General features: G+C 31.3%; 1 protein-coding gene across 1 annotated transcript; it reads left to right on the plus strand.

The window, feature by feature from the left end:
* Positions 1-5,285: 5,285 nt before the first annotated feature.
* Positions 5,286-5,726, plus strand: LOC129300924 (secreted RxLR effector protein 161-like). The gene has a single exon (XM_054939526.1). The coding sequence runs from the start codon at positions 5,286-5,288 to the stop codon at positions 5,724-5,726; it is 441 nt and encodes a 146-aa protein (XP_054795501.1).
* Positions 5,727-11,205: the final 5,479 nt, after the last annotated feature.

An 11,205-nucleotide genomic window follows, 5' to 3' on the forward strand; every position in this document is an offset into this window, starting at 1 on the left:
ATTCTTTTCTTTTAGCTGCTGTTTCATCAATATCTGCCAATTTGAATTCTGTTCCTGTATTGAGTGGAACAAACTTTAAGGAATGAAAAGACAACATAATATATTATGAAAATGTCTCATATAGCTGCTAAGCTTAAGGAACTCAAGCTTACGCTATCTGAAGACTTATTGGTGCATTTGATTTTAATCTCTCTCCCTATGCATTACAGTCATTTCAAAGTCAGTTATAACTGTTAGAAGGAGAAATGGACTCTAAATGAGCTCATTTCCTACCTTGTTCAAGAGGAGGAGAGACTAAAATATGATAGCTGTAACATCCTAAATTTTCGATAAAAAAAATTATGAAATTTAAGTTTTTTTAAAATGATGATAATAATAGGAATTTATATTATTTGAGGTTATTTTAATAATATGGGTAGGCATTTAATTATGAATTTAAAAACTTAAATTTAAAATTATATAAGAAATATTTTGTTAAGATATAATTTTAAGATTTAAAAAAAATTATTATGTGTGTGTGAGAGTTTAAAAAAAAGAAAAAGAAAAGAAAGTAAAAAAAAAAGGGGAGGGGGTTTAGTCCCACATCGGTTAGATGTGGGAATGAAAGGCACCTCTTCATGTATAAAAAGAGGAGGTGCATTGTGGAGGAAGCATAAGGAATTATTTATTGTAATTTGTAAAAATTGCAACTAAGAGCCTAAAAAGCAATTTGTGAAAATTGCAAGTAATGGTCTAAAGGTTTGAATAATTAAATTCAAACCTATAATTTTTTTTAATATAATTTTGGGACCCACAATCCCATTTTTATATTATTTTTCTCTCTTCCTCTCACGTTGATCGGCGTCTTCTTGCAAGGGGGGATTATTTTCTTTTTCTTCAGGTATGTTCTAACTTTCCTGTTTAGATTAGCATTTAAAAAATTTATTTAATTACAAAATTAATTTTATAGTTATTTTCTAAATAATATTAGCTTTTTAGTGATATGATTATTTTGTAGGATAGAGTAAATATTCTGATTAGGATTTTTTTTATAGGATAGTTAATCTAATGATATGATGGATTAAAAATATAGGTTAAAACTCTTAGGGATATAATAAATATTATAAAATATTTTCTTGAGGTTAAAACTCATGTTTAAGAATTTTTGAGTTAAAATCTAGATCTATATAGTTGAATTTATGTGGAATCTGAGATGTAGGGATAAACCTCTGATTATTAAATATTTATTTAAGTATGAATAGATATTTTTGAGGTTATAGAAAGGTGATTTGAGATTTCAGGATAATTTTAAAATTTTTAATTTATTTTTGGATGAATTTTTAGAATATAGAAGGATGAAATTGTGATACTAGAAGTGATTTGAGGATTAAAAAAAATAGTTTATTAGGGTATGAGAATTTTAGAAAAAGAATTTGGGAAGTTAAATGAGGCATAAATCTTAAATTAGTATTAATATGGATTATAGATCTAAGACTTTCTAATTCTTTAAATTAGAGTTATTTATTTTAATGTAAAATTAATATATAGTATTGTGAAATAATTATGTAGATTATATTGACAAAGATAGTGGTGAAAAAGGAGTTGTGAAGGGGAACTTGTTATTCAAGACACAAGGTAACCATTATTAATGTGTTGTGATGGGTGTGTTTATAAATGGTTATGTGTTGTTTTGTTGTTTGGGAAAAATTATGAATTATTAAAAATAAATACTGTATATACTTATTTGAAATTATTGTCAAGTGGGTTAAAAATTTATTTTTGTTTATGATGATGAGATATTATTGTTCGGATATATTTCTGTTTGGATATTTGAATGATGCATGACTTGTCAGGGTATTTTAATGTATGGTGTTAATGAAAATTTCTGTTCGGTTAATTATTACCACGTGGTAAGCCCTCATTGGACCCAATGAGTGGCGTGTCGCTTGGTCCAACTCACCTTTGGCCGAATGACTTGGCGTCCGAGCATGGTGAAAGGAGGATATAAGGTATAGTCATGCAATTAAATACTTGTTTGGTTTGTTTGAAAATATTGTTTGGTTAAATATTTTGTGTGCTCACTTAGCAATCGCATGATTAGTTACATCCGCATGCATCATTACATATTAATTTTTGGTTACTGGGACTTTCAAGTCTCATTCCCCGTGGTTAACATTTTTACAGGAGCGAGTCCGGCCGAGAAAGCACCAGAGGTGTAACTATGGTGTATGAGACACCATCTTTTACGTTGTCTCTTATTTTGGATTATACAATGTATCTTGTGCCAACTTAGGACATATCTTTTTTGTGGAGCATGTAAACTGTAATCCTTTTTATTAAAAGTATTTATATGACCATAAGGATTATGTCTGTCCCTCATGATTTTAATTGCCTTTTTGGATTTTTTTAAGACTGGTGTTATGTTTTGAATGTATCATGGTAAGAAAATTTTCTACCATGATAATGATTTTAATAATTTGTGAAAAATTAGTTTGTATTTTTAAGGGTGTTACAATAGCACTGAAAGTGCTAATTTTGCATCTACCTCTAAGGGGAAGGGCAAAAAGAGAAAGAAATATGATGCTGCTAATGGTCCAAATCAGAAGAAACCTACTCAAGAAAAGAATAAGTGTTTCTTTTGCAAGAAATCTGGACATCAAAAGAAAAATTGTACTAAGTACCATGCTTGGCATGCAAAGAAAGGTACACCTCTTACTTTGGTTTGTTCTGAGGTTAATTTAGCTTCAGTACCTAGAAACACTTGATGGTTAGATTCTGGTGCAACTATTCATATAAGTGTTTCTATGCAAGGTTGCCTGAGCTACTGAAAGCTAACTAATGCTGAAAGATGCATTTATGTGGGAGATGGCAAGACGGTAGACGTGGAAGCAATCGGTCATTTTCAATTATTATTATTAGGAACTAGTCACTATTTGAACTTAATAGATACATTTGTTGTATCGTCTTTTAGACGAAATTTAGTTTCTGTTTCTGCTTTGGACAAATCTGGTTACTTTTGTTCATTTGGAAATAGTAAAGTAGTAATATCTATTAATTCAAATATTATTGGTTCTGGTTCTCTAATATATTATGATAATTTATATTTACTTGACACGATTGCATCTTATCAAGAAACCTTGCACGTGTCATCACGTGGTACTAAGTGTAAAATTAACCATGAAAAATCTGGGTCATTATGGCACAAGCGATTAGGTCACATTTCTCAACCAAGAATTGAACGACTTATGTCTACTGGAATTTTAAAGGATATAGACTTTTCAGACTTAAATGTTTGCATTAATTGTATTAAAGGAAAACGAACTAAAACTAAGAGAGCAGGTGCCCAAAGGTGTTCAAGTGTCCTAGAATTGATACATACAGATGTTTGTGGACCATTTCCTAAGCCTTCATGGAATGGTCAACAATACTTTGTATCATTTATAGACGACTACTCCAGGTATGGGTATCTGTATTTAATTCATGAAAAGTCACAAGTCTTGGACATGTTCAAAATTTTTAAGGCTGAAGTTGAGAATCAACTCAACAAAAGAATTAAAAGCATTAAATCTGATCGTGGTGGTGAATACTACGGAAGATATGATGGTTCAGGTGAGCAACGTCCAAGACAATTTGCTAAATTCCTAGAGGAATCGGGAATAGTACCTCAATATACAATGCCAGGGTCACCTAACATGAATGGTGTAGCTGAGAGGCAAAACCGAACACTTCAGGACATGATGAGGAGTATGATTAGTCATTCTACCTTGCCAAAATCACTCTGGGGAGAAGCAATTAAGACAACAGCATATATTTTAAATAGAGTACCAACTAAAGCAACTGCTAAAACACCTTATGAGCTTTGGACAGGCTGCAAACCTAGTCTTAAGCATTTTCATATTTAGGGATGCCCGGTTGAAGCACGGCCTTATAACCCTCAAGAAAAGAAGCTGGACTTTAAAACAATTAGTAGTTACTTTATTGGATACTCTGAACGTTCTATGGGTTACAAGTTTTACAATCCCATACTTAAGACTATCTTTGAGATAGGAACGGCACGGTTTCTTGAGGATATTGAGTTTGGGGGGAGAAATAAAGAAAGAAACATTACCTTTGAGGAAGAATTGGTTTCAATTCCTGAACCAATTCCTATGGCTACTTTTGACAATATACAGGTTCCTATACCTATTGTTGTTCAAGAAGTACTTCAAGAACCTCAACAGGATAATGTTGAACAAAACTCCATCCAAGATCAAGAAATTGTTCCTATGGAAAATCAAGTAAACATTCCCATAGAACAAACTCAACAACCTCAACAACCACCTCCATTACGTAGATCTGCAAGAGAAAGGAGAAATGCAATTCCACCTGACTACATTGTGTTTCTTCATGAACATGATGGAGAAAATGGTATGGTAGACGATGATCCAATTAACATTCATCAAGCCATGTAAGATACTAATTCTCAAATGTGGATTGATGCAATGAATGAAGAGTATAAGTCCATGCAAGACAATAAGGTTTGGGAACTTGTCCCATTACCAGAAGGTACAAAACCCATTAGTTGTAAATGGGTATTTAAAAGAAAACGTGATGCACATGGTAATGTGGAGAGGTACAAAGCTCGTCTTGTGGCAAAGGGCTTTACTCAAAAGGAAGGGATTGATTATAAAGAGACTTTCTCTCCAGTTTCTTTGAAAGACTCTTTTAGGATAATCATGGCCTTAGTTGCATATTTTGACCTTGAGCTTTATCAGATGGATGTCAAAACAGCATTTCTCAATGGTAACATTAATGAATCAATCTATATAGTGCAATCAGAAAACTTTATGTTAGGAGACTCAAAGAAAATAGTTTGCAAATTAAGAAAATCCATCTATAGGCTTAAGCAAGCTTCTCGTCAGTGGTACTACAAATTTCATCAAGTTATTATCTCATTTGGCTTTGAGGCAAACCTTATTGATAATTGTGTGTATCAAAAGTTCAGTGGAAGTAATTTCATATTCCTAGTTTTGTATGTGGATGATATATTGCTTGCCACTAATGATAAAGGATTATTGAATGAAACCAAGAAATTTCTATCAAGAAATTTTGAGATGAAAGATCTTGGTGAAGCATCCTTTGTATTGGGAATCAAGATACATCGAGATCATACTTGAGGTATTCTTGGTTTATCACAAAGGAATTATATAGATAAAGTCCTTAGCAGGTTTGGCATGCAGAATTGCAGACCAGGTAACACCCCTGTTTCCAAAGGCAATAAATTTAGTCTCGATCAATGCCCTAAGACTCAACTTAAAATTAAAGCCATGCAAAAGGTTCCCTATGCATCAGCTGTAGGGAGTCTAATGTATACCCAAGTTTGTACGCGTCCAGATATTGCGTACATTGTTGGCATGTTAGGCAGATATGTAAGTAATCCAGGAGAGATTCATTGGAAAGCAGCCAAATGGGTTATGCGCTATTTGAAAAGAACAAGGGACTGCATGCTCACGTACCGTCGATCAGATCAATTGGAGATCATAGCATATTCTGATTCTAACTTCGGTGGATGCCAAGATAGTAACAAGTCCACTTCAGGCTACATTTTTCTATTGGCTGGTGGAGCTGTTTCTTGGAGAAGTGCCAAACAGACACTTACAACTTCTTCCACATTTGAAGCAAAATATGTAGTTTGTTTTGAGGCATCTAATCATGAAATTTGGCTGCGAAATTTTGTCACTGGGCTGCGCATTATGACAAACATATAAAAACCATTAAAGTTATATTGTGACAATAAAACTACAGTTCAATATGCAAATAACAATAGGAGCTCGTCTAAGTCAAAGCACATAGACATTAAATTCCTTGTTGTAAAAGAAAAAGTACAGAATGGACAGATATCTGTTGAACACATTAGGTCAAAATCTATGTTAGCAGATCCTTTTACAAAAGGATTGGAACCAGAGGTTTTTCTAGAGCATGTTGCTCATATGGGTATTATTATGCTTGAGGATATCTTAGTATAGTGGGAATATATAGTGTTCAATGCAAGACTATTTTATGCTAAAGTATATTTTCTGATTAGGAATGAAGTTATTCAGTATTAAGTTATCGTATTCCATTTTGTTACATCATGTAGAAGTAATGATCTCACTAAAGTAAGGATGACCAGTTGGAAATAGACATGTATAGGTCACATCACATGTAATTTTCATGCTACACATCCATGATTGATCTATGTCATTGATTGTATTGGTATATGTGACCATTGCTAGGCCTAGTCATTGTGTACTTATGACAAAAGTCTCGTTGATCCTATATTGATTTAGTCAATAGACCAGATTGTTTATACCCTGTGTATATAATGGCACATTTTTTTTTGAACTCATAAGGATAAACACATTTTTTTATCAAGATTTACATATGTGGCCCAGTGGGAGATTGTTGGAAATCAAATCCAACATATGGGGCCACACATGTATATATTAAAATGTGTGGCCATTATTTAATTAAGTCTAAATAAAGTGATCTATTTGGATTTAAGTTTAAAGGCTTAGGGGTATAATTGTGATGGGATAAATGTGTAGAGACCAACGTGATATTTATGATTTGTTTAGGGGTCAAATCACAAATATCACAAACCTATTAACTCTATAAATAAGGGTTGTGGTCACTGGTTTGGTCGGTTAAAAGGAACGTTCTCCAGTCCCCCTTCTTGGAAACATACAGAGTTCCCACCGGTAACAAATCCAGAAAACACACCCTCAAAACATGACAATTGATTCAAGTACGCTTCTGTGTTCTATTTCTATCCCTGAGTTTTGATATAAAAATGATCTTATGGGCTTTTATAGATTTGATTATGCCTTCATACTCTTCCACTATTATTCAAATCTATCATATTATATTATGAGATTCAAAACAGTTTAGAGTAAATCTGTATAGTTAATTTTTAAAAATTATAAATAATAATATTAAATTTAAACTAAGCTGTTTAAATATAAATTATAAATATTAGTAATTAATAGATTTATTAAATTTTATATGTTTTTACTTTAAAAACAGAAAAAAGTAATTAAATCCGAGCCTGCACAGAATATTTCAAGGCCTCGTTCGCATCGAGTGTGCTCCCCCCGTTTTGTCACTTGGTTTTCGACCAATAAAAACAACAATAATCAAAGCTATTAGATGCTACAGTAACATGTCACCAGAAACTTTGCACGCTAATTTAAAAAATTTTATTAAATAAGAAAATTCTATATTTTTTAAATTTTATTATTACAAGCTTGAATAATTCATGTATTCTCTGGAATCTTTTTTGTTGAATTGTTTCTGCAATATTAACATATTTGCTATAAACATTTAATATTTTATGCCTGCGTTTTTTTCTCAAATTTTATGTCATCTACTTATCTACGTGATTTTTTGTCACAATTTTCTCATATTATAAAATCATGTTTAAAAATATTAAAAATTGACAATAAATTATAAATACTAAAAATGAAGCATTTAAATATCAGCTTTTTACTTAAATATGCCATTGCATATTTGCATGAAAGTAGTTTTGGACATTGGCCTCAACAGAGCAGTAGGGGCATAATAAACAATTGATGCATGCAATACACGGGATTGAATCTGCTTTTTTTTAAAAAAAAACCATTATCTATTAATTAATTAATTTAATCTTGACTTCAGCAAACATTTAATATATATAAATTATATATGAACAGTACAAGCACCCACAATTGAAGTTTCATGTGTGCAATTGTGCATATCTATCCGGAAAGAGACAATGATTTGGCTTGAAAATTGAAAGGAATCTTTGGAGCCTGCCCGTGATTGTTCTTGTTAATAAATAAAAAAGCTTATTCTTTTTAAAAAATTTTCCTAGTCCACACTCACAATAGTGAATAAGAATGCACGCTTATCTTATGAATATTATAATATTATATAAATGTCAATCATTTCAAATTTTTTAAATTTTTTTGATTATCATAATATCTTTCAACTATTATTATTTTATATATTTTATTTAATTTATATGATATATTTGTGTTTATAAATAAAATATATATTTCACAGAAAAAACTCTAATTCTCTGATAATAATTTTCTCTTTCTCTCTTTCCCTCCTCTCAATCTCTATTTTTGGAACACATTCTCGGTATGATTGCTTTATTCTTAACATCACTAGGTGGGTGTGCTTATAATTAGTGGATTAATTATTAATGTTCATATCACTGAACATCTCTAATAGGGGTGAAGGCACACTCAATTAAATATATAACAATATGACTCTATCATCAAGTGCTCTTATTATTTTACATGTTATTTATTTATTGAATTTTTTTTGTTCCATTATTTTCTTCCTCCCTCAATTAATCAAATAATTAAATATTGTGTGCCACATTTACAAGTATGAGGCACAATTCAATTTCAGAATAGTAGATCCCAAAGTTACCTAACATAACATGAGATGGATCATGAAGTTATTCATATATAATATATAGTAAATTTTGAAGATATGCACATAGAAATATAAGGTGGAATATAATGTGAATTTTGAAGATATTCACAAAATTTAAAGTAAATTTTAAAATTATATATCCACATGATATAATGCAGATCCCAAAAATATCTATATTTATTTATTTATCCTATGCACGCACGCGCGCACTTTGTTTACCTCTTTACACACACACATATAATTTTTACACACACACACAATTTGTTTACCTCTTTACACACACACATATAATTTTTAGAAAAAAGAATTTTTAAATTATCCATATATAACATAAAATGAATACACAATTTATTTATATAAAATATAAAATAAATTTTGAAGTTATCCATATAAATTATAAAGTAGATTATGAAATTATCCACACAAAATATAAAATAAATTTTGAAGCTATAACAAAACATAAAGGGAATTTTAAAAATATAATTCAGTTATTTATTTATTCTATATATTTTTTTTTGTTATTTTATAATCAAGAATCATACTATCATACCTTAATTTGTTTATTTTATTTATTATAATTATATCTCAATTTCTTATTTCTGGTTATATAACCTAAGATTACCAGCATTGCGCGCGCGCGTGCCCCTCCCGTTGTTGTTCTTAACTTCCAATACACGCATATATTGTAACACACACACACATTTCGTTGCTTCTTCTTTCTTGCTTATATTTATATTTATAATATATATAAATACATAATCCATTGTTTAAATATGCGTGTATGTGTGAATATTTTATTTTTATTTATTTCATTTCCTTCAATATGCATGTATTTGTGTTTATAAGTAGAAGACACATCAATTCTATTCTATATATCAAAATAAAGAAGCTTTTAATTCTCTCATTTTTTTAATTCTTTCATTATCGTTATCTCTATTCTTTCTCCGTCTCAATTTCTATTTTTATAACATGTGTGTGTAAACAGAATTCACTCATTTTCAACTTTCTATGAATGAACATTTTCAATTTTGTCATTTTTCAAGAAAGAAAATACGAGGCCAGCTAGGATCTTTATTGTTAAAATTTAATGATAAGGTTCAACCTAAAAGATAACTCAAAATAATGAACATGTGTGGGTAAGATATTTTTACATTTTTACAAATATTTGTATTAAAATCAGATAAAATTTTCCTTACTTTGTATTGCAAGGAAAATAAGTGCAACGCATTTTTTTAGTAATAGGGTAAGAAAATGCATATATTTTAAAAAATAAAAGAGGAGTGAAAATTTTAAATATCTGCAAGTAGTTTACACTTAAAAAACTAAAATAATAGATCTTTTTTCTTTTTTGTGGGAAACTGAGTCAATTCATGCGTAGAAAAAGAAAAAGAAAAACAAAACGATTACAATGAAATGGCCTTTTAGTACCAACACTGAAAGCCCCCACAACAGTCCAGCTCCAGCACATGGAAAACATCAACAGATCTGGGGAAAACAAAAACGGACAAACAGAGGAAAGACCAAAGTGCAGAACAGAAATGACATCCACAGATGCTGACTGAGTCGCCGTTGTCGAAGATGAAGTAATGTTACTGATGCAGATCATAGCTATGAAAGTAACGAGTTCATAAACCGGGCCATTGAAAACGGTGGTAAGTCCAGTGAGTGAAGGATGACTGAACTGACTATCAGGAAACCGCTAATCGGTAATCAGCCCAGTGAAAGGAATCCCGTAGGATTTGAAAGGCCAACGCACAAACAGCTTTGGTTTGATTTGAGAACCACCGACATGACCCATAATGAAGCAAAGGAAGACACTGACAGCAATCGTAATCAGCCCGCAATCTGAAGATGCCAAAACCAGACAATAATTTGTCTCTTTAAAATGTTTGACCCATGACTCGATTAATCTTCTTCTTCTTCTTCTTCTTTTTACTTCAAGGTTTTCAATTGCTATGTAATTTCTTTAACCAGAAAACACGCTGAATTTCATTCAAAGGTATCAAACAAACAGCACCTAGAAAACAAATATCCATGAGCAAAACACAAAATACTGACCCAAGAAAAGAAGCTGTTTGTGTTTGAACAACAAATATCCAGGCGTGCCAAAAATGTTGAGTCTCAATTAATAATAAAAGGGGTTCCGAGCTTTTTTATTACAGTTCACTTAAATGTAAAAGATATAGAAAACTTGATAGAATAAGTGTTTTTGATTTTTATTTGAAATGAAAAAATGTTACAAGTTTAAGTTGAAAGTAAGAACTAACTGCTAAACCTAAAAAGCTATGAATGCATAATGTGAGTTTTTGTTGAGTGTTGACTGTCCTTCTTCAATGTTTTCATATTTTATTTATAATGTCAGAGTGATGGTAGCTTCTCCCTTAAAACCTAGAACATTCTGCCGAAGAATAAGAGATCCTGCAAAACTCACAGCACGGTCTTTACTTAGTATTCTCCATTTTTGGCAACTTATCCCGTCTCATCGAGATATTTTGGCATGATGATACTGCTCCTGTGGATTCCGAAATCACTTGGCATCATGTTTTTATGTGCCAACGGTCTAATATTTGTAACTGACGAGATTTCGGCATATTCACTCTATCGTGGCTTTTTATTGAGCTCGAGGTCAGCCCCTTTGTTCAGATTGAGCCTGATTCTTCAGTCACTCAGCTCAAATAGTTTTATAACCTATTGAACAACGTATCATATTTTAACCCAAACAAAAACTAAATGCAAGCATCTCAACAGAAAGATGGCTGGTAATAGAAACACCGGCCTCAA

This window comes from Prosopis cineraria, unplaced genomic scaffold, assembly GCF_029017545.1.
Source record: "Prosopis cineraria cultivar Desert tree isolate PC_DT_omini unplaced genomic scaffold, ASM2901754v1 PC1811, whole genome shotgun sequence".
Classification (NCBI taxonomy): Eukaryota; Viridiplantae; Streptophyta; class Magnoliopsida; order Fabales; family Fabaceae; genus Prosopis; species Prosopis cineraria.